General features: G+C 47.3%; 1 protein-coding gene across 1 annotated transcript; it reads right to left on the minus strand.

Moving 5' to 3' along the window:
- Nucleotides 1-4,574: 4,574 nt before the first annotated feature.
- On the minus strand, nt 4,575-25,198 carry LOC135912352 (uncharacterized). Its single transcript, XM_065444786.1, has 4 exons — nt 24,755-25,198; nt 20,736-21,016; nt 17,949-18,068; nt 4,575-5,012 (listed from the first exon to the last, which is right to left on the minus strand). The coding sequence occupies exons 1-4, from the start codon at nt 25,044-25,046 to the stop codon at nt 4,821-4,823; spliced, it is 885 nt and encodes a 294-aa protein (XP_065300858.1). The 5' UTR covers nt 25,047-25,198; the 3' UTR covers nt 4,575-4,820.

Consider the following 25,198-nt stretch of genomic DNA (forward strand, 5'->3'; position numbering starts at 1 on the left):
GAAGCTTCCGTTGACACGATGCACGCAAGACTTCTTGCATAGCACCTGCATAATGCACCTAAGATCGCGGGTGACGCAAAATTACCATGGAAGCGGTGCTCGAGAAGTTGGTGCGTTCGCTGGAGCATTTGCTGGATGCGCACGACAAACACACTTCGACTGCCATGAAAATGAGCACGAGACAAAGGGAAAAGTGCTGAATCGCTTGGGCGCACGCCGAGGAGGTATAAAGCACGCAAAGCCTCCGACCAGCCCAGGTGCAGTCAACGAACAAGCGGGGTGCATTGAACAGGCGTCAACGTCTAGCTGTCCGCATTCGCCCAGTTTTAGAAATGAAGTTTTCCCAGAACCCGTCACTTGCAAAGAAATCATAGTAGCGAGTGGCACGTCTGCCACAACAAGACAGTTTCCGACGACCCGGGAAAAGTCGGCACCAAAGAATAACGTAGTAAAAAGAACAGAATCATGGAAGTAGCCCCCTTCCTCGCAAACTAGTTTGTGCCATCAGAGTCCGTTTATTAACCCCACAGTAGCCGCGGACAACGGAAGTGGCACGTTGAACAAGGCTCGCGAAAGCCACTATGTCAAGCCTTAAGCCACTGAAGTTTCTGCAGACAGACAACGTTCTTCACTCCAACTTTGGCGTGAAGAACGATTTACGCTTTCTGACTTCTGATAAGGAAGGTTGTTTTGTTGTTGTGCCTGAAGGTCTCTTCCAAGAGAAGGCGATGACAGCGGTAAAAAAAAATTTCGTCCATGTCGACGTAAAAGCCAGAAAGGTGACGCATAAAGCAGTCACATTACTGGCAAGCAACAATTTTGAGCGACTTGCTTCCGCAGTTAAGCGCTCATGCAACCTACACCTCGAATTGTTTTTCGTGGCAAAAACACATAAGGTTGGCGTTCCGTTCAGAGCCACAGTATCAGAAAGGGACTCGTGGCAGTTGATTGTTTCTTCATTTCTTCAAAAGCACCTTAATGGCTTGATAGTTAGCGATCCGTTCGTTTTGCCAAATTCTGAAACATTAGTAACGTACTTAAGCACGTCCAACCCTGGAAGATGTGAATTCTTCAGCATAGATGTACAGGATCTGTATTACAATATTCCGTATGGTCCCGATTATCGAGTGTTAGGCATTGTATAACGGAAGACAACGACGAGATGGAATTTGTCAGCAAATGTGGCGAATCAGTTAATACCTTTCTTGAACTATTAAACTTTTACCTTGAGTCCACCTTTGCACTGTGCAATAATGTTATGTACAGACAAAAGTCCGGAATACGTAAAAGCTCAAAAGTAGCTCCGGTACTTAGCACGATTTTTTTAAGTAGCATTGACAAAGCGATTGATGCAAACCTTAAGGCTTTGTGGTAAAAGTGTTCCGTTTTGTGAACGATTTTTTGGCTATAGTCGAACATGGAGTTTTGGACATAAGAGTGAATGAGGTCTCAAACGTGTTCAAGGACAAAAGCCAAGGACTGGCTTTCACTGTTGAGTTGCCAAAGAATGGCAAGCTACAGTTTTTAGATTTGGCGTTAACTACCACACCGGACCAAGTTTGCTGGTCATACAATGCACGATCAGAAAAACCCTTGCTTAGCTACAATTCGGGACATTCAAAAGTCGTAAAAAGTGGCATAGCTTTCTCGTGCTTGAGGGTGGCCTTAACTAAGTCTTGCCCAGAAAAAATAAAATAAACTTTCAGCCAACAAGTTATCATAGTAAAGAATGTAGGATATGAAAAACATGCACTGTGTACATCAGCCTATAAGCTGATTCGTTATGTGCGCAATGGCTATCAGAAAGAGCTCAACAGAAAAGAGATTGACAGCAAAAAAAATTGTGTCGATACCATATACACGCAAAATTGCCCATAACTTAAGAAACGTAGGTGGCAGATATGGCCTACGAGTAGTTTTTTCAGCACCTAACAAACTCGGAAAAATATGTGCCGGACTGGATCGTAGAGTTTCAACAAAAATAAAAGTAAATGGTCGTAAATGCACGGTCAAGCATAGGAAAAACTTGTCAAGTGCAGGTCGTTCGTTGTCTACTGTTTGCCCATATCATGTGGAAAAGTATACATCGGCCAAACGGGTCGGTGTGCAAACACAAGACTTTTGGAGCACGAAATGTCACTGGGGGGAAGCACTCATTCCCACATTAGAGGGCACTGCTCAAAACATGGGTGCTGGCCATTTACAATGATACTACAGTTTTATCGCACCATAAGGATCAGCTAACCAGGGAAATAATCGAAGCCTTTCACATTCACAAGAGGGAAGAGGGTTGTATCAGTCAGTCATCTGTACATCTAAGCCATGGTGAGGTTGCCTTTTTGGAAGTACACTAAAGGAAAAAAAACACATTCACAAGAGGGAAGAGGGTTGTATCAGTCAGTCATCTGTACATCTAAGCCATGGTGAGGTTGCCTTTTTGGAAGTACACTAAAAGAAAAAAAATTCTAAGTGTGTAATAAAAATGTTTGTTAGGGCTGCAACAAATACTATAGGATTGCACACCATGATAGACAGGTGCCATATCTTTGACGCCCGAGTGTGCGCGGGCAAATGATTTTTTTTAAATGCCTTTAATCTTGCCTTGATTTTCTTTGACGCCTGAGGGTGCGCAGGTACATAAATATGAAGTATGTGTTCTGAAATAAAATAGTTGCGAGTGCAGCGACTGTCGTACTCTCTTGTGTGTCTTCACTGTGTCCGTGTCAGAGCGCTGCTTCACCAGCAAGGTATGATGGTTACTCACCAAACAGCCCAACTTTCCACATTACTGAAAAAGTGTGTCACTTGAAGTCAGTTTGAGATCAGGGATTTGACCTTGCTGTTATTTTTGTGGCCCAGTTAGGCGACTACAGCAGAGCGCAGGACAAGTTCACACCTGCTGTATCGGCCAATAACCGGAAACGAAGCACGCAGTGGGTTCCGCGAAGAGGGGACGCGGGAAACACTCACGCGTGGAGACAAAACGGATTAGTGGCTGCGCCGTAGAAAAGGCACTAGATCTACACCCTCGCTCGGAACAAAATGGTAGACGGCCCGAGCTGAAGACGAGCGTTCGGGCAGACGGGCGTGAAGATGAAATTTGGGGGTGTGCTTCAGGTCACCGCCACCGCTAATGCCCCTTGCGCTTCCCAAATGTCCCGTCGACCATCTGGGTCACGGAAATTGGACGTCGCGACGCTGCCCAGCCGGTTTGATGTTCGGCATCTGCGTGCGCCTTCTAAGAACGCCCGTGAAAACGGCGGTAGCTTTAATACCCTTAGCCGGCTACGACCGATGGATGCTTTTGTGTGCGATCGCCATCGGGTCCCAATTATGGTGTTTGGATTTCAAGCGAACCGGCACACAGCTGCAGGGCAGACAGCTTTCTCAGTACTGGCAGGGTAGCCCGCTGTGCGGCGGATATGCAGTAAATAAGCCGTGATTTCACGGAAACATTCTCGGCCGCTTGCAGGTGAAAAGAGGAAGACATCAGGGTCCGATACTCGCCGCCCAACGTAGGGGAGAGGGAGGTGGCACGTGTCTGAGAAATCCTATCCCCTGGCGTGTTGTGAAGAGTGCCACTGTTTCCGCCAATGCCGTGTGCGGCACGAAGGTGGTTGTGCAATTGGTTACAATGATGCGAACTCGCATGTGTGATTGGCTGGTTTGCGACTCCTTTGTACAACTGAGGCCTTAAAAAGTCATGTTTGGTTGTGTGAGGGAGAGCGGAGCTTCGGGCTTGGACTCGGACAGAGACGCCTGGGCGTTCGAATAAAGCGTCACTTTATCGGACAACGGCTCTTCCTTCGCGCTGTCACCGTGCACTCAAATCATCGAGGAGCGCCGACTTCGGACCTTGAACACCTTCCCTCCTTGACTAGTTTTGAAGTAACCAGAGGACAAAGGGAAAGAAATTACCTCTTGATGCCACGCATGTCACGCAGCAAGCCTGTGAAAGAACACCCGCGCATAACAGTGGTTCGGTCATTGAAGTTCTGAATTATTGTTTCCCTACAACTACGCTTGATCATAATTACTGCAGGGCCCGCTCCACATAATCCCAACGGCTGCAGGCGTGCTCTTTTATTCGAATAAATATGTAGTTGAGAAAAATGGAAACTGGGGGCTTTGTAAATTCCTCCGAGTCGGGAATGCAAATGAACTGCTCGTACTCAAAATATTCCTTTACGTGTTTTTTTTTTAACTTTCTTTCTTTCTTTTTTCTGCGTGCGCAGCCGTGGTTACTGCTGCCTGTTCCGTAATGACACGGCGTCTATTCTTGCGAGCTGTGAGCTTTTCGGAGCGGTCTGCTTTTGCCGCAGCGTAGCGTCTGCGTAAATATATGAGATAACAGCAAGATTTAGCAGTAGAGCTTTTATTACGCATGCGCGCACTTTACCCTACGTAAGATTTTCCGTACGGTATACTGGACGGTAAGGAGTCTTTACCGTATACGAGGTGCATGGGCACCCAGAGTTTTGCGAGCTGGGCTGGACCAGAGCAAGGCACGTATCATATCGACCGCGAATAAAGACGGGAACAGCGGAAGAGAACACAAAAACGACACGTTGCAGTTCCCATGCATATAATCGCACTGCCTTGCTGTAAGAAAAATTTATTGGAACTTAGCGCCTGTTCTAGTCAGTTCTGCGTCTTCATTTTGCAGTCGAGAACCGCTCATAATATTCACCATTAAAATTATGACATTTTGGCACCCTCTCACATCGCGCACAAACACGACCCTTCATTTAAATCACGGCAAATATTGAGTGATACGGTCCAGGTCAGCAGCTCATCGCTAAGTGGCCGAAGACTCCCTCTCAATCGATGGACCCGTTGACTGTACTGCGCAGGAGATCGATCGGCGGGCGGCGTCCACCGGGCGTTGCCGGCGTGATGTCAGTCAACTCGAAGTAGTAGGCGGACGCCGCCATTCCCAGATAGTAGAGAAACAGGACCAGCACGACTACCACCAGAGTCAGCTGCCGCTCGCGCTCCTTGGTGTCCAGGTTCTGTGTGCACCACACAAAAACAAATTTCAGTGGTTGGTAATCAATGGGAAATTTCTGAAAGCTGGCATGTTGGAATTGTCATATAGCATGATGCGCTAAAGTAGAAGAGAACAAACACGTGACGAAGGAATTGTGGTTCATGGGCTTTTGCGCTTCGCTTGCCATCTTTGGACGGTGGTGCGCTTTGTGTTCATCAACAGTGTAGGGCGAAATTTTTCCCCAGCCTATTTTCAGCAAGCCACCATCTACATTTCACACGCGTCTTGTCATTAGCTATTGTACTGCGCATGTTGCCTTTCCTAACGATGTCGACCACTTTCCTGCATTTCCGGACTTAGTCAGTGATTTGGACGTTATTGGAAGGATTACCCACTCTACGCGAAATATGATAAAACGTCGCAGTTTCACCCGAAAGGCGAAGCATCGGTTGCGATAGCAAATTGGCAGACAGCTATGCGAATCAAAGATGAACTTGGAAACATTCGCTTACTAACTCAACTAACTAGCATGGTATCAGCGCGCGAAAAGCAAGCATGAGCACATCACAGTCGATGAGCGTGGAGACTCGCCGTCAAAGCGCTGGTGTGGGCTAGCGGGGCAGCAGCAGTGACCTGTGTGCCGTCTATCGCTTCAACGCAAGAGCAGCTATAGAGCACAGCGCGCGCAAAGATGGGAGCCGCCTGCGGATGAAGATACGGCGCACGCGACCGCATGCGGCCGTGAAAAGTAGGCGCTTGTTCGCGGAGTCGAAGCCGCCCCCCTTCTTCCCGCGCTGCCTCTCCGCTTTCCTCCATATATGGCGCATGAGATTAAGCCGCGATCATCAGTTCCGCTCGGGCCCGGTCACAAAATCCGCAGTTGCTACCGGAGCACAACGCCGCTTCCCTTACATCCCATGGCCTTTCGCCGACGGAAGACGGCAAGTTGGCTCCCCGCTTTCTCCTTCGCCAGATTGAACCTCGATTGTCGGCTTCCTTCGTGTGCTTTCACTCGCACATACAACGTTCGACGCGCGGCGACGGCCTTATCACCCTTGGACTTTATGCGGAGTATCATGGCGACGCCGAAGGCGACGGCAAAAGCGCGCCTGTAGTTTCCATATAATTGCTATGGCAATAAATAAAGTAAGAATCGAGATTGAAATTCACTTTTGGAAAATGGGGTCCCCGACTGAAGAACTATCGGAGCTATGAACTACGTCTTCATCGCAATCCGAGATATTTCTGCTTTAATTTGATATTTGCCCCGTATTCCACTGATGTTGTGCGTGTCGCTCGCCTGAAAACCTCTCTCCTGTTAACACCGATCTTTTGACGCACCACGACGGTGCTTCTGCCGCTGTAGATAACGCTACATGCGTATTGCTTCTTTCTTTTGGACAATGGGTGCGGGCGCCTCGAGGAACTGCTCCTGGGTGCTTCCTGTGGTTATCATATCAGGAAATAAAGGACCATAATGCTCGTTTATCAAAATGGATGTGCCCGACTTGCGATCCAACGATTCACAACGTACGTTCAAGATGGACACTCTAACCTGTACGTTATGCTACCTGGCGCAAGCCAACCAATGGAAGTTGCTTTGGTGCTGACTAATGCCGCAACTTCCTGCCGGGCGGGTTGTACAAGTTATTCCGAGACACCCAGTTGGTGACTGTATGGTGACGCACGTATGAGTTACTCATGCGAAAAAACTGTCATCAACTATGCCTCGCTGACCCCGCCGGCTACACGTGTGCGCCTGCTTCGTTGGAGTTGAGTATAGCTGCACGTATGTTTCTCAAGATTCGTGGATTCCTGAAGAAAATCCTCAAAAATGTGCCAGTTGCGAAGGTGAGCTTGCATAGCAATTTGTAAAGGCAATCGAAAAGAGCGTATATCCACTTTGCTTGCGCTAGCAAGTCATGACCAGCGCCTGCACTTGTTCAAGAAGCACCTTGTCTAAAGCAGCTTGCGTTACGGTAACATTGTTACGCGAACAAGGGATTAAATAATGAAGGCTATTTATAATGTATATTTACGAAATAACAGTAGCGCTGGTCAGCTGAGCTCGAGACCCAGGAGCAGTTCCTCGAGGCGCCCGCACCCATTGTCCAAAAGAAAGAAGCAATACGCATGTAGCGTTATCTACAGCGGCAGAAGCACCGTCGTGGTGCGTCAAAAGATCGGTGTTAACAGGAGAGAGGGTTTCAGGCGAGCGACACGCACAACATCAGTGGAATACGGGGCAAATGAGGCACTGGCATTGACTGGGGCAATTTCTAATATCACCGGAGTCACTGCACGCAGCGATCGGTGTGGCACTGTGTACCGAGACAGGTTTTCTGATAGCCCAACGTGACGGGTCGGGGACCACAGCAGTGCCAGAGATTGGGGGGGAAACTGCACGTCTCTGTGTTGGTGATTCTATGAACACCATTAGCTTTCTTAGGAGGTCAGGAGGAGAGTGCGGGCAATATTGCGTGCTTGGGCTGCCCTGGCGATGGCGTTAAGTGCGCCTCTGCTGCGGCGGATGGAAAGGATGAGTGCAGTGGCAATGCTGGTTGTCGGCCGAACAACGGAAATAACTGGTAATAGCCGACCCTGTCATGGCGCGAGGAATTATATGCAAATGTGACAAAAAGTAGAGCAAGGTCCCAATCCGTATGGTCGGAAAAGGCGTACTTTGCAAGTACGTCTGTCAGGGTACGATTCAGACACTCCGTGAGACCATTTGTTTATGATAAGACGTAGTCTGCTTGTGCTTGGTTGAGGACTGCAGGATGTCGGCAATGACTTTTGAAAGGAAGGTCCGACCATGGTCAGTGAGCTGTTGGTGTGGAGCTCCACGTTGTAAAATCATGTCATGTCAAAAAATCCGGCGACATCTGTGGCGCAGCATGTTGGGAGCGCTCGAGTGATTGCGCAGCGCGTGGCGTAATCGGTCGCCACAGTGACACACTTGTTGCCAGACGTTCATAAGGGGAAAGGGCCAAGTAAGTCTAAGCCAATGCGAAACAGCGGCTCCAACGGAGCGTCGAGAGGTTGAAGGCACACGGCAGGGAGCGTGGATGGCGTTTTTTTTGGCGCTGGCATTTCTCACATGCCACCACGTATTTCCGTATGGAGCGGGGAAGGCCTGTCCAAAAAAAGCGCTGGCGAATCCGGTCGTGAGTGCTGGAGATGCCAAGGTCACCGGCGGTTGGTAAGCCGTGAAATTCATAAGGAACAGCTGACCAGAGGTGCGTAGGAATGGCGAGGAGTAGGGCAGGACCGTCGGAGCGAACGTTGTGGCGATTGTTAAGAACGGCACGATGACGTGCAAGTTTTGCCTGCCACTTGCGACAACCGCAGAAACCTTGTCTCGGAACGCCACCGTTACGCTCTAGCCTCGATGCCATTGTGACTAAACGAGCTCAGCGGACCAACTATTGTTACTGAGCCCGCGGGGACGTCTACTGAGACCCCTTCCCACGCACCGACCAAGACGCAAGACAATGGGCAGCCGGCGGGCGCGCTGCGGGGGTCAGCTCGGGGAATAAATTGCCGCTACGGTGCCTGGTCGTCTCCCCTACGGTGCCTCGTCAACTCGCCTACGGTGCCTCGTCAACTCGCCTACGGTGCCTGGACGGCCGCTTCCGTCACCTGGGTATCGGGGGAGGACCGAGTGTGTATAAACCGCTGTTTTGCGGCTGCTCAGGACACTCTCTCTCAAGCAGTCATGTTAGACTGATGTACTTTCTCAAGCAGTCATGTCAGACTGATGTGCTTTTTCCCGCAGTCATGCTGCGCCGAATCTCTGGCTGAGATGAGGCGACGACGAGTCGAGGATGTCGAGTTTCAGTCCAGGGAACGCGAGAGTCCGCGCCTGAACCCTCGACGACGCCGTGACAGCAATCCTGGACTGCGACTGCTCGAAAACATTCAGCGTCAAACCCGCCGAGATAACAACTTAGCAAAACCTGGAAACAACTTAGTCAAGCCTACCATACCTTCACAAAAGCTATCAATGATTTAACCAAGCCTGCCAACAACTTAGCGAAACCTAGCATAACCACGCAAAACCTAAAAACAACTTAGGCAAGCCACGTAAGAGCTAGGTGATCCCAAGATCCGCTGTCGACTCCAGCCTTGTACCACTAGTGCAAACTGTTTAACAGGCACAACGGGCGATGGCCAAGGGCTCGACGAGAGTTCAAGAATGCCTTTGGCAAGCATCTTATTCACTTCATCTTGCAAGCAGAAACTCGATAAGGGCAGTATTTATGTGATGCTTAACAAATGAAGTCTGACCCAATTGTCGATTGTTGAGGTCGGAGATGGAGCAGTTGGAAACCAGAGGCGGCATGGAACTCCTACTTGTTCAGGCAATAGGTCGCAACAATCATGGTACTAAATGTTGCATCTAGGCAAATTTTATCCTGTGGACACGGTGAACAATCGGTGCAGACGTCTACTCGAAAAGTCGTGACGTGCTTAACTGCAATAGCACGCAGCGTGGCAACCGATATGTCACAGGGTAGAACTTCCATTGTCAGGCCTAAATTGATGACGGAAAGGCACTTCGAGTTTTCAGCAACGGTTACGACGGAGTGGGGCACAGTGATATTGCGGATCAAAATGACATCAGGAACAGGGGTGATGACGTAATCACCATCGGGAACAGGGCAAGATGAAAGCAAATTGGCAGAAGTCGAGACTTTATGCTGCAGGCGAAGGAAGGCGATCGTACTCTAGTCGTTCGGCAGTTCGGTATGAATATATGCGGAAGAAAAGGGAGTTCGAGGCAAGCGGTACCGGCAGACTAGTCGATCAGAGCGGAATGCGCCGTAAGAAAGTCTAGTCCGAAGATGAGGTCGTCGGAACCACTGGTCAGTACTCTAAAGAGAACTGGAACGTGGCAGCCGGCGATGCTTATGCAGACAGTACACATTCCAGTGATGGCGCCAGTTCTACCATCGGCGACGCCTACTGCTCGTGTAGTAGCAGCCGTGCGAACCTTCTTTAGTCAATGACGGAGGTTAGCACTCATTATGGATATCTTGCTCCAGTATCCATTAACGCCGTCAAAGGGACGCGGTCGACATGAACGTAACGTAAGTTTTGGTTCGTTCGAAGCGTCAAAGGAGGATTTCGGCACGATGAAAATAATCCAGCACTACCCCAGGAGCAGCAGGTCTAGTTTTTCCGTCCGAGAGGCTCCACAATTGGTGGCCGACGATTAGTGGCGTGGCAGAGGCGCAGCGGAGCGACGGCGCTGAGGTGACGGCGAGCGAGCGAGACGAGTGTCATTAACAGGAACGTCAGAGGTAGGAGATATACGACGAGACGAGTAGGAGCGAGAATCGGCATATGGAAGCGGAGAGGGGGAAAAGTAGCTCAAATATGGGGACGTCCAGGCGGTGCGACCGTGGCGAGCTACATGGCCAATAAGGCAGCAACGGCAGCAGATTGGCTTGTCGTCCAGAGTTCTCCACTCAGTAGGGATACAGAATCTGAGAGAATAAAGGTCGCTGCGAGGCACAGCTGTAGGCAGTGGTCTGGCGTCAGTTCTGGAGACAGAGCAGGCAGCAGGAAAACCGAGGTTTGCAAATACTTGCTGTACAACTGCCTGAAAGACCGAGATCGACGGTGCTGATTGGTCACTGACGTAGTCAAGCGGGCATGGATGGAATGGGGCTGAACTTGCAGCCTTGAGCTCGCCGCGAACAATACGCGTCCCATTCTCATTGAAGGGAAGTGCACCGGTAAAGTTGGCACAGGATGATGTCACAGCCGCGCTACAGACACTGGAGAACTGTGGATTGACGTGGTGGCTTTTATCCGGCTCGAAGCGGTGGCATTCCGAGACAATGATATCGATGGTGGAAACGTTGTAGGTCAACAATTTTAAGTTGCACGAGTCGTCCGCGATCCTTTTGAGGACGTGGCCTACGTTTGTAAACTTCAGGCACTTTATTGTCAACTTTCCAACAAAAGGTGAGCACGTTTGTATGTACAAGACATACGATTGAGTGGAAGACTGCACTACGATAGTCGGCTCTTGCAGCCAGCTGGCGCCCGGTTGGGTTTCTAAACATGTGGCTTAGCTTCCCCTCAAAGGAATTCCAGCTAGACAGCTTCTCCTCGTGTGTCCTGAACCAGACACCTGGTGTTCCGCCCAAGTAGAGTATCACATTTGCTAGCGTTAGGGTAGGATCCCAGCTTTGTTATGGCTAGCATGCTCATACATGCTGAGCGAGTCGTCAACGTCAACATTATCTTGGCCGAAGAATATTCAACGATTGACGGGATTGACAATCATGACGTACATTGCTGTTGGAGTCGCAGGTGTAGATGCGGACGTGAAGTCGTCACCGGGAGGAGCCATTATGAAAAGTTGGATGGAGGGGCCGCCAAGATACACTAAAATGTTACGTCAAGGAGGGATTAACCCCTCAAGGCTATTTGTAATGTACATTTACTAAAGAAATGCAGCAATGGTCAGTTAAGCCAACTGCTCGATACCTAGAACCAGTTCGTCTTCGTCGAGGTGCTACGCACGTATTGCCCAAATGAAACAAGCAATATACAAGCGATATGAACGCAAAACCTCACAGCGAGTTAACTGGAACTTGTTTTGGGTACCTTTCTGGGCAATATATGGCGCTATACGCAGCACATGTGTGCAGCTACATGTAGGCTACTTGATTCAGATTGCCGGAGCAACCTCTCAACGAAACCAGGATTCTTCCGGTAGCACTCGTACTCAAAAAATTTACGAGGAGAACCTTGTGGCCGATTTGAAGATCACCTAGTGTTTTACGAACACACTCAGAAATCAGGGATTCATATTTGCTCTTTGTATTTACTCAGCCTGGCAAATCAATGACCTTTAACGGTCGCCTTCTGTTTCCTCTTGTTTCCTCGCACTAGACAAAACATTATTACTACATGACCCAAATAAAGTGCTGCGCTCTCGGTCGTTATGTGGCTTCATTCACTAACATGGGGTGTATACTCAGTCAACGAAATAATGTGATCATTTATTTCGTCTCATAAACAATTATTTGTGCACATGCAGCAGGCAGGCGCTTCCATTCCATGCAACCAATTACGTGAACATCCCATATTTATGTTTAGTCCGGGTGCCTATGAACGCATCGTTCTTGCGTGGCAACAATGCTATTCCAAGCATAAAAGTTCAAAACGTTTTGTCCGGTTTAGTAGTGCAGTTAAAGTACTTCCGAGAATACTATATTATTCGATGAAACAGCATAGCGTTTAAAATAAAGACAACTTTTTGCCGTTTTTTATGCCTGATTTACCTTCTAGTACATGGACGTTGCTGACGAGAGAGGCAATTAGCTAAAATCGTTCAGGATGACTCTCTGCGTCAACACGGAAGAAAAGGAAAACAGGCGCATATTTGCCCTTTTTTTGCGCTAACAAGCTATATTTAGTGTTCGCACTTCGCTTGTCTTTGCATCTTGTCTGAAGCACCTTGTATGTCATATTTCCAAACAAGCAAGAAAAGCAAGTGAAAATGCGCAACAGACAGCATAGGCGCGAACGATTCATGCGATATAACAGCGGTCATGTGCCCATGTGAACGCTACATGGCGCCACAGTATCGCGTGGCCACCAAGGGGGTTATATACCTCGACTTCTAGAGTAGAGGTGGCTCTCCAGGAGTCAGCCGCCGTCATCTTGCTAGAGGCAAATAGCCTGATCCTGCATGGCTGCCATAACACAGCGTGGAGTTCGTCCATCGTGTTCATTGACTGTGTAGACTCATCATTATCATCAGCCTGGTTACGCCCACTGCAAGGCAAAGGCCTCTCCCATACATCTCCAACTACCCCGGTCATGTACTAATTGTGGCCATGTTGTCCCTGCAAACTACTTAATGTCCTCCACCCACCTAACTTTCTGCCGCCCCCTGCTACGCTTCCCTTCCCTTGGAATCCAGACCGTAACCCTTAATGACCATCTGTTATCTTCCCTCCTCATTACATGTCCTGCCCATGCCCATTTCTTTTTCTTGATTTCAACTAAGATGTAATTAACCCGCGCTTGTTCCCTCGCCCAATCTGCTCTTTTCTTATCCGTTAACATTACACCCATCACACTTCTTTCCATAGCTCGTTACGTCGCCCTCAATTTAAGTAGAACCCTTTTCGTAAGCCTCCAGGTTTCTGCCCCATAAGTGAATACTGGTAAGACACGGCTGTTATACACTTTTCTCTTGAGGGATAGTGGCAACCTGCTGTTCATGATTTGAAAATGCCCACCAAACGCACCCCAGCTCATTCTTATTCTTTTGATTATTTCAGTCTCATGATCCGGATCCGCCGTCACTACCTGCCCTAAGTAGATGCATTCCCTCACGACTTCCAGTGCCTCGCTACCTATCGCAAATTGCTGTTCTCTTCGGAGACTGTTAAACATTACTTTAGTTTTCCGCAGAATAATTCTTAGACCAACCCTTCTGCTTTGCCTCTCCAGGTCTGTGAGCATGCATTGCAATTGGTCTCCTGAGTTCCTAAGCAAGGCAATATCATCAGCGAATCGCAAGTTACTAAGGTATTCTCCATTAAATCTTATCCTCAATTTTTCCCAATCCAGGTTCCTGAATACCTCCTCTAAACACGCTCTGAATAGTATAGGAGAGATCGTATCTCCCTGTCTGACGCCTGTCTTTATTGTGATTTTGTTGCTTTCTTTATGGAGGACTACGGTGGCTGTGGAGCCGCTATAGATATCTTTCAGTATTTTTTCATATGGCTCGTCTACACCCTGATTCCGTAATGCCTTCATGACTGCTGAGGTTTCGACTGAATCAAACGCTTTTTCGTAATCAATGAAAGCTATATATAATGGTTGGTTATATTCCGCACATTTCTCTATCACCTGATTGATAGTGTGAATACGGTCTATTGTTGAGTAGCCTTTACGGAATCCTGCCTGATCCTTTGGTTGACAGAAGTCTAAGGTGTTCCTGATTCGATTTGCGATTACCTTAGTAAATACTTTGGAGGCAACGGACAGTAAGCTGATAGGTCTATAATTTTTCAAGTCTTTGGCGTCCCCTTTCCCATGGATTAGGATTATGTTAGCGTCCTTCCAAGATTCCGGTACGCTCGAGGTCATGAGGCATTGTGTATATAGGATGTTCCCACCATCCTTCTACAAATCTGCTGTTACCTGATCCTCCCCAGCTGGCTTCCCCCTTTGCATAGCTCCCAAGGCGTTCTTTACTTCTTCCGGCGTTACTTGTAAGACTTCAAATTCCTCTAGACTATTCTCTCTCACATTATCGTCGTGGGTGCTATTCGTACTGTATAAATCTCTATAGAACTCCTCAGCCACTTGAACTATCTCATCCATATTAGTAACGACATTACCGGCTTTGTCTCTTAATGCATACATCTGATAGTTGCCTATTCCTAGTTTCTTCTTCACTGCTTTTAGCTTTCCTCCGTTCCTGAAAGAATTTTCAATTCTATCCATATTATAGTTCCTTATGTCAGCTGTCTTACACTTGCTGATTAACTTAGAAAGTTCTGCAAGTTCTATTCTAGCTGTAGGGTTAGATGCTTTCATACATTGGCGTTTCTTGATCAGATCTTTTGTCTCCTGCGATAGCTTACTGGCATCCTGTCTAACGGAGTTACCGCCGACTTGTATTGCACACTCCTTAATGATGCCCACAAGATTGTCGTTCATTGCTTCAACACTAAGGTCCTATTCCTGGGTTAAAGCCGCATACCTGTTCTGTAGCTTGATCTGGAATTCCTCTATTTTCCCTCTTACTGCTAACTCATTGATCGGCTTCTTAGGTACCACTTTCTTCCGTTCCCTCGTCAGGTCTAGGCTAATTCGAGTTCTTACCATCCTATGGTCACTGCAGCGCATCTTGCTGAGCACGTCCACATCTTGTATGATGCCAGGGTTAGCGCAGAGTATAAGGTCTATTTCATTTCTAGTCTCGCCGTTCGGGCTCCTCCACGTCCACTTTCAACTATCCCGCTTGCGGAAGAAGGTATTCATTATCCGCATATTATTCTGTTCCGCAAATTCTACTAATAACTCTCCCCTGCTATTCCTAGTGCCTATGCCATATTCCCCCACTGCCTTGTCTCCAGCCTGCTTCTTGTCTACCTTGGCATTGAAGTCGCCCATCAGTATAGTGTATTTCGTTTTCACTCTACCCATCGCCGATTCCACGTCTTCATAGAAGCTTTCGACTTCCTGGTCATCATGACTGGATGTAGGGGCGTACCCCTGTACAACCTTCATTTTGTACCTCTTATTAAGTTTCACAGCAAGACCTGCCACCCTCTCGTTCATGCTATAGAATTCCCGTATGTTACCAGCTATATACTTATTAATCAGGAATCCGACTCCTAGTTCTTGTCTCTCCGCTAAGCCCCGGTAGCACAGGACGTGCCCGCTTTTTAGCACTGTATATGATTCTTTTGTCCTCCTAACCTCACTGAGCCCTATTATATCCCATTTACTACCCTCTAATGCACTAAATGATTGTGACATTCTGTCGGAGCGCTTTACAGCGCCTTGTTAGGTCCTGGCTGCACCAATCGCGTAAAGCATACGCCACTGGTATCACGTTCCGCTTGTAACAAGCTCTCCTCGTTTGTTCGCGGCCGGATGTTATACGTACATTTGCTTCAGTTGGGAACGGTCAGCAAGGTGTTCGCAAGTTCGCGTATAAAATATGCACGAGAAGTAGTCGCTGGCACGTCATTGCGCCGGTGTTGAGTAGCGCAGCTGGCTCAGGTTGTGATGGGCGGTAGGCATTGTCCACAACCTTCTCTATTTAGTCTGTACCGGTGGACCAATCGGGTTTACACAGTGGATGCCGAGAGAACGGAAACGCGGTCGAGTACGGCAGAATACTAGGCGGGATGATGAAATTAAGAAATTCGCTGGCGCAAGTTACAATCCGTTGGCGCAGGACAGGGGTAATTGGAGATCGCAGGCAGAGGCCTTTGTCCCACAGTGAACTTATGATGATGATGATGATGATGGTGATGATGATAGCGTAATGCTTATGTATATAATATGAAAACGAGTGAGACGCGTGTACAAGAAAGACGAACGCTAGATTTATGAATAAAAAAAGGGAGGATTGTCAGTGCAGCGCTCATCCAGCCAGAGCTATCTGGTAAATGAGTAGAATCGAAATTGAAACGCAGTCTTCCTCGTCCCTTGTGTAGGCGTCTCCATGTCTCACTGGCTTCCTGTTTATTAAAAATTCGTACCAACTCGCCCATTGTTGTATTATAACTTGAACACAAGAACGGTTGTGCTCAGCTCCTATTACAAAGATTGCAGAATGCCATTATATTTCGGATACACCACATCACTCAAAAATCGAATCGAGCGCATTGTCATTAGCGGTAACAGAGCTTTCCAGGATTGTGCTCTTGTGGGGAGCTCGGTTTAGCGGATACGAGCAACACACGTTTTGGCAGCTTGAGAACGGAACGTCAACTGACTTTATTCAAAAGTGAAAGCAGGTTTGCCCAGTGGCAGTGGTGGCGCCCCAGTCTGGCAGCTTCTTCGGGTCAAGCAGGGGGCAATGACCCCCCTCGCCCCCCTGGCGGGGATAGCGAAGTGACGGACGGTCGCTATACTATGATAAAAATCTATGGACAGAGAACGTAAGCTCCAAACTGAGCTTGTAGGGAAGCAATATACATCCTTAAATGTTCAGGCGTCACCCAAAAGTGTTTTCTGCTGTTGCTACGTTTCTGTAGCATTGGTGACATATGTTAATGTTGGCTAAATACTTCCAACAGGGTCCGCGAAACGCTTCTGTTACATTTACAAATGTTGTCGACGCGACGGGTGAGTGCCATCAATTTCTTTATATGCACATAAATTACAATTAAACGTCCACAGTAAAATATGATGTCGCAATCACTGAATACGGTATTAAATTTAAATGTTTCAGAATGCTAAATGCACGATTTGCAGTGCCTTCCTTGCGACAACCAGCTATGCAGCTTTGTACCAATATTAAAGAGCTCTGGATAGAGTATCGCGAATAATCTAAACTATCTAATGGCGTGAGGCCCTTTCTGCAACGAGCGGGAGCTGATAAAAAATACAGAGTGTAGCTGCTCCCCATATACACAGCCATCTAATAAGCACTCACGATAGATACACGAAAAGCAATAAATGAAGTCGGTGGGCACGCCGTATGTTCAGAAGGTTCTGATGCATGAAGTTTAGGTCTTTGCAAAAGGTGGGTGAATATGTTTCTCGCCAACCAGTGGGTAACCAGTAGTGGCTATCATGCAGTCACATCACATCAGGGACGGTTCGTAATTAACCACAGCGAAGAAGCGTGATTGACGAAGCGTCCCGGCGGTCGCTTTTCTCGAAACTTTCGGCCACAGGCGGATGCATAATTTTTTTTTCGTTTAACAGCGACATCCAATTGTGAACTGATATACATCTTAAAGATTTTTCTTCTCAAGCTTTCATTGAGGAACTACAGGTGTAGCTGAATCCTGCGCGTACTCCCCGGGCGCAGATCATGGGGACGTGCCCGCCTTTGTTTCTAGCTATATGGCCACCGCGGTTTCACTCAGTCCCGCAGGCGGCTGCAAGGAGTGCCACTCAGAAAGCTTTATATAATCGCCTTGGCCGCAAGAAAAAACTGATTTAACAAAGGCCATAGTAGGTAAATGGCATCATCTCGAGCTTGAAGCGATGAGTGATGAGGAAGAGCACGCATACGTCAGCTCCAGAGTGTGAAAGAGTGACCTAAAGTTTCTAAAGAATATCTTTTTTCATTGAGAGCCCTTCCGTCTCACTTTTAGGCCCTCCTTGAAAGCCCACAGAGAGCATATTTTCTAAGCGCGATGCACGATGCACGATGTTCAGTAACTCAGGAATGCCATCATTCATCCACATCACGCTTAACATGTCGCGAAGAGAGTGCACTCACCAGTCGGTCCTGCTCCTTCACCTGAGCTTCCTGGAGCAGCTCCCTCAGAGTCGGTTGCTTGCGTGGATGCGACGCCCGCGGTCGCAAAAGCCCGATGATGCGCAGCGGGGCCAGCGAAAACTGAAAGCAACAGCATACGACTCTCTGACCGTACTTAAAGAAATAAAATTTACAGCATTTGCAAAGTGATGGCCCTTTCTAAAAACAGCGAAGCAGTCTAAGGACAGTAAACCTCAAAAGTTTATGGATGGCATGATCTAAAAAATATGAGTACCTCCGCCGCCTCGCAACGCAGCCAGACATTCGACTTTCCAGCCTGTGCTGAACTATACGCGCTGATCATGGTGTTAAACCGTTTTACTGGCTACGGTCACGAGCAGCTCGCATATTTACCATTTCGTCATATTTCGCAGTTCGTAGATTTTTCGCTTGGCTGTACCTAAAACAACGCGTTTTTTCGTCTGCTTTCATTTCACTGGCTTATGGATTCCACTTCCGCAAGGTGCCCCACGGCTGTCAGTGAAGTGCGGCTGGCGGCTCTAGATTGACAGCGCTGAAATACTTCGCCACTTGGGCTGTCGCAATGCGCTTGTCATGCCTACGCAGTGGAATGCAGATACATTATATGAAAAAGTACAAGCGTATTTCGTGCGTTTTAGGCGTCTGAGAGCACGCTGTGGCCACCAACCCCGGATGCGCCACCCGACAACCTTTCTGTTGCTTGCAAATTCGCTAACATAGGCGCCGGGGTGGCATGGCCTGCAATTCACGCTTGAATCGCGCACTCTCAGAAAGTATGTGCACCTCTGGAGCCCATATTTTTCCAAAACAATATCTATCGTGCGTAAACTTCCTATATCGAACCCTGTAAGGGCCGCTATGTCGTGCAATATAGCCGCACGAGCAAAATTTCCATCTCCCGCCCTCCCCCCGTATACCCGCTTGCAATTCCTCATCTGAAAGTAATGGGAGCGCAGCGTTAACGAAAGGAAAGCACACAATATTCACGACGAATGCAGTTTGAGGATAACGTTGTATAGAGAACGTGCCCTCATCAGTTTACGCGATACCAAGTAAGACACACATAGGGATCTATAGCGTAAAACTATTTTGATATCTTTTTATTGCAATCTACTCACGCCAAATTTACGTAACTGCCGATGCAAGCGACGACCGGTCAACCGCAGGTTGTCTGAACAGACCACTCAAATGCTCTCCTCGTTCAGAGGAGGTCACTTTTGTTCGCTTGAAAAACGAATAACATTGCCTACAGGGAGCGGCTTGTCTTATCTAATTGGCTGACAAGAGGCGAGGAGCACGCTCAAGTGCAGAGGGACTCGATGGGGCCGAGCCACTGCACTGAAAATCGATGACCGGATGAAGAGGAGGCGTGCCGGCGTCTGCGATCGGTTCACTTTCCTTTAGTTAGCTTGTGGTGGCTGGTCGAAAATCGCGGCCGCATGCAACGGAAGGTTAAGAATGCCACCAAAAAGAATCCTAGGCAAATAAAAGTTGGCTGAGCTAGGTCCTAAACGCGCCTAAAGTGCTCGAAAACGTTACATCGCCACGCAAAAATTTTATTATACGCAAATAAACCATTGCTCTCCGGCGGCAGCCATCTTTTATTCCTTTCGGAACGGGGCATTCTGCGGCTATTCAAAAGAAAATTCAGTTTTGTTTGGCGTATTAATGCATCTTTAACGCGTTCAAGTCACTTTGACGCGGTGAGTTCTTGCGGTTTTGTGACGTCGCGTGAGAGGCAGGTAAAGTGGATGCAGCCCGAAAACTTCTGGCCAATAACCGAGGGCTCATGGCGAAAAGGCATCGAATCAGAAATAACCATTTTTCTTTTGTTCGGTCAAATCATGCATGATCAGTGTGTACACATTACATGAGATGGGGAGCTATCACGGTTTTCATGACGTCGCGACGTCGCGTGACAGACAGGTGAGGTGGGGTGGTGCGAAAAGTTTTTGACCAATCGCGGAGGACTGATTGCAGAATTGGAATGGAAAAGTTTTGAATAGTTTTACGTCCTAGCACCCATAGTCTTCTGCGAAGGACTAAGGGATGTATTCGAAGAAAAATGCAGCCAGTGGGCGCAGCTGATATATGTTATATATTAAAATTGTACTGGTTCATAATTGTCACTCTATAACAGATAATAGCTTGTGCGAGGAATAATAAGAGGCACACGTTGCCAGGAAAATTCATTTGCAGCTCGCTATTCATTTTAGGCCTCCTAGTTCAGTTGGTAGAACTAGTACTTGAGAAAAGCAATATTGCTGAGCCCGATCCCAGGGACACTTTCAGTCAACCACCCAGATTTCGTTTTGAGGAGCCACACTGAGTACCATTTACAGGTTTGCGAACTTTCAGTCTAACTTGTTTTATAATAGTGGGCGCATCGCAAACCTGTAATTACTATCTCAACACTAAGCACATCGTGAAGATTCTTCATAAATTTCGCGACAAGCCGGCACTTCACAAACTTTCATTATAAGTCTTCCTTGAGCAATGGCCACCTTGACAACCTTCAATGCCTCCACAAACGTAGGGTGCTTCCCTAAGCTTATATGTCCATCGTTAACCGCGTGCGCCTTCCGAAGTTTCATTGTAAAACTCTTCCGATTGCAGAACGCTTCGTGAACTTTTTCCTGACCTCTCCTGACGAACGGGCCGGCCGTTCGTGAACTTTGTGTCTTCTATACTGCGAACGCTTCGGATACATTACGAATATCATCTGTACGTTCACGAAGGTTCTCTCTGCCGCAATGTGTGGCGAACCTTTGGCAGTCGGAGGTAGGGCAGTTCGGAAGGCCTCTTGATGCGGCTGTGCTTTTTCGGCGGCTGCTGAAAGCTGACGCCGCCGGTACTTATGTGGGCTATGTCCGCGCCTTCGTACATCGCCGTCGCCGCGTCGAACCGCACGCTAGGCATCCTACGGGAACCCAGGTTTTCACGCGGCGGCTGCGGCGACGGACCTGCGCCACGCACTTCGCCTGCCGGGCAATTGAAGCCGGCTGGGATCCCAAACGCTCTCACGGGGTCCTTGGGAGTCGGCTCAGCTGCAAAACAATTGCGAGATCAGGTTTCAAGGGGGGTCACAGACAAAAGCATCACACCCCGAGAATGTTGTACACAACATAGGTTTTGAATAGACCTAATGAATGTCGCTTACAGAGAGAAGAGGTTCGGGAACCTGCCCTAAACTGATGTAAATTTTACAATAGGCGTTGGAAGCGCCAGTGCTGCAGAGCTCTTCGTTCCCGTTATTCCACATTACGTGACTACAAAGGTCAGAAGTTCGTGTTTTATTGATTATCGTTTTTATTTATGTATTTTCTTTGTATTCCCAGAGCAATCCCCATAAATGTAGAACGGAGGCGGCAACGTTACCGAAAGGTCTCTCTTAGGCATGCATTGGTTTTAGTTATCGAAAAAATTACAAGTTTGTATCTTTTCCACAAAATACATTTCTTATGGTTGTATGGTAGTTATTGCCTTTTAGTGTGAAAATTCTCTTAGTCTTCTATTAGACCGCGATCTCAGACGTAACCTCCTCTCAGGGCAATCCTGGATATCTTGGCGTACAGATCATTGCAATAAAGTTAATGTCCGTTGTGCAGAACATGTAAGTTCTTTCATTAGTTCATTCTACTGACCTGCCTGGACCACCATACCCACTTCCATTGTCTCAATTTGGGAACCATATTTGTTTAAAGTGATAGCTAGTTGAAAATTATATTGCAATATTTTAGTTTTCTAGACATATAAATATGTTTGTGCTGCCTTGTTTATTTTATCAGATGTTTTTACATTTCTCATGGTTATGTGGTAGTTCTTGCATTTAGTGTGAAATTTCTGTTAGTCTAATATTACTGCACCATCTATTTGCCTTATGTACTAAGATGTGTGACCTTATATTACGCCTGCTCCTTTCTGTGACGCCATATATGTGCGTCAAAATAAAAAAAAAATTGAGGAACAGCAACCCTAACAGCGGCGTTGTTCGAAGAATTTCGCCAGAACCTGTCTATGGTGTCAAGCAATCTAGAGATATTCCGTATTGCGGAAGGCACCTTTACTTAGAAACTCTAGTGCCTATTCTGACATCTAAATTGCTTCAACTGTTTATGTCATACACTCTCCGCGATCGGCCCACTTTGCTACGCTTCTCGCTCGCCAGGGTTGCTGTAGCCATGACAGCATGGTAACGACTCTGCGACGACGACGCAGTGACGATGATGGAATAACCACCTTCATCGATGGAATCACTAAGGCACTATGACGAGATGACATGACAATTGGATGACGAGTCTGAAATCATGACGTTGATATATCGACAACAACGTAACGACGACAGCATGAGGAGACTAACGTGACTAGCGTGTGAAATGGCTGTATGGCAACTACAGTGCGACGAAGACGAGATTCAGATGAAGAAGCTGGAATGACAATGACAGAACGACCATGAAGGCATGACAACGAAGGTGTGACGACGATGCATTGAGCACAACAGCACCACAAAGCCTGCATAATCGCAATTCAATGGCGACAGCACGATTGCGATGAAATGACAAAGAATGACGACGATGAAACGACGAAGGTGGTATGACAGTGCCGGTATGACAATTGGATATGGTTTGCAAATGATAACTATGATACGAAAACGCGACGACGATGGAATGCCGATAACAGTAGGATGACAATGGCGTGATGACGATAAGATGGCCGTGTCGGTATGACGATAATGGGATGATGAAGACGGAATGACGACGACGCAATGACGGCGATGTCATTACAACGTGGCATAATGGTTGAATGACGACGGTATGAATACGGTAGAGTGACGAATAAGGAGCAATGTCGATGAAGGCACCATGACGACCACGGCATGACGACAACAAAATGATATTTCTTAAATGCTGATGTTGGTCCGAAGGCAGCATTTCGACTACAAGACGACAGTAGGATGGCGACATTTAGTTGACGTCTCTGAAATAATGAGTGTTGACCGAATACAGCTTGAAGAAAACGGCAGCACTGGAATCGCATGACGATGGATGAATGACGCTGACGGCATGATGACGAAGTCATGACAAGAGTAGGATGGCGAACTGAAATGACAGCGATGGAACGACCTCAACGGCATCAAGGCATCACATACCATGTGGCTGGAGCTTGTAGACAACTTGAGTCACTGGTTCGGCATGACAAGATTAGATAGATAGATAGATAGATAGATAGATAGATAGATAGATAGATAGATAGATAGATAGATAGATAGATAGATAGATAGATAGATAGATAGATAGATAGATAGATAGATAGATAGATAGATAGATAGATAGATAGATAGATAGATAGATAGATAGATAGATAGATAGATAGATAGATAGATAGATAGATAGATAGATAGATAGATAGATAGATAGATAGATAGATAGATAGATAGATAGATAGATAGATAGATAGATAGATAGATAGATAGATAGATAGATAGATAGATAGATAGATAGATAGATAGATAGATAGATAGATAGATAGATAGATAGATAGATAGATAGATAGATAGATAGATAGATAGATAGATAGATAGATAGATAGATAGATAGATAGATAGATAGATAGATAGATAGATAGATAGATATTCAAAATGCCTAAAGTAGGCAAGTGATGCTAGTCAGATTTAAAAGCATGGGCATCTGTGTTTTCATGACCAAGCTGGAGCACGCGGGCACTGCCCATTTTTTCTGGCCTGTCGTCGTTGATGTTATGTGCTTACATCGGTGGTTTTGTAGAGGCAGCTGATTCATTGCATGTTTGCGCATGAAATGCTCATTTGCATATATGCGTCACTATGTAATAAAATACTTTCTGAAGGCAGAACTGTGCCCGTACCACTTCTTTTGCCTTCCTCCTTCCGAATGTACACTGGTCTACCGAAAGATTGGATTACAACCCCGCCCAAACGCATCCTGTATCGCCTAACGAATGCGTTCAACCGGTAATGATTTAGGAAAATATGAATGAATCAATGAATTCATTGTTTTACGTGTCAAAACCACGCTTTACAGTACGAGGCACGCCGTAGTGGGGCACTCAGGATTAATTTTGACCCCCAAAGGATCTCTAGCGTGCCCCCAGTGCAAGGAACATTGGCGTTCTTGAATTCCGCCTCCCTGGAAAGGCGGCCACGACGGCCACGATTCGCTTCCCCCAACCTCGTGCTTCGCAGTACAACACCAAAATCACTGTCACCATGGCGGGTAGGAAAATGTAACCAAGAAAGTTGTAAAAGGAAACAAAAAGCAATGTAATGAGTACTCATGCGGTACTGTGTTGTATTCGCGAATTAGATACTTTTTGAACTAATGCGCGAAAGCGGCGGGATGTTTTGTTGGTTGCTGATTTCAATGAACAGTGAGGTTGCATATTGTTTCGGTTTGTATAGTATTAGCACTATAGTGACAATCACCGAAAATGAAGGATGACTGATTCTAGGTGTACACAAATGGATAGGAATCTGAGAATAAGATTGTAAGTATAATAGATTAGAAAATCCAAATTCACATCCTTCTTTATCCATCCAACGCCCTACTCCCGTCTTTGCATCCGCCTGGCTAACTGCAAAACTACAGAAAACGTGCCGATCAGTTTGACTCGCGTACATATACTTCATCGAAGATGCACTGGGAACATTAACTAGTGTTTCCTGCTGAGAAAGTCGGCATTAGTAAGATTTTCGCTCGATCGCTAGCCTCGTCAAAGTTGCACTTAGAGGAAGCATTTGCTTTACGTACAGGCCGGCGCTCCAGATGGCCCCGGTCCATATGCCGCGAGAGAAACCCTGCCAACGTCGCTTCGTAACGTTCTGCTGGCCTTGGAATTCGACGGCCCCGGCAAAGCAGCATCTGTGGCTACAACGCCAGGCTTCACGGTGCCCACCGGATCCTTTGGAATCGATATCCTTGAAGCTGCCGCTTGTCCTGCCGTCGCTGAAGACTTGGTTGTGGCTGCACTGGCTTTGCTCTCAGTCTTGCGCGCATTTCCTTGCGGGTATCCCGCAGTGTCAGCGGCGCAGGCCAGAGACATGGGCGTTGGTACGGCGGCCTTCCCTTTTATGGTTGTACGTCAGCGTTGGCTGCGCCGCCTGGCTGTTTTTGATCAACCTCGGCACTGTAATCTACGCCTCCACCCTTCGGTCGATTGGGACGAGGCAAATCTGGTTTCACCTTGACTCCTCC

Source organism: Dermacentor albipictus, chromosome 1, assembly GCF_038994185.2.
Source record: "Dermacentor albipictus isolate Rhodes 1998 colony chromosome 1, USDA_Dalb.pri_finalv2, whole genome shotgun sequence".
In the NCBI taxonomy this organism is placed as follows: domain Eukaryota; kingdom Metazoa; phylum Arthropoda; class Arachnida; order Ixodida; family Ixodidae; genus Dermacentor; species Dermacentor albipictus.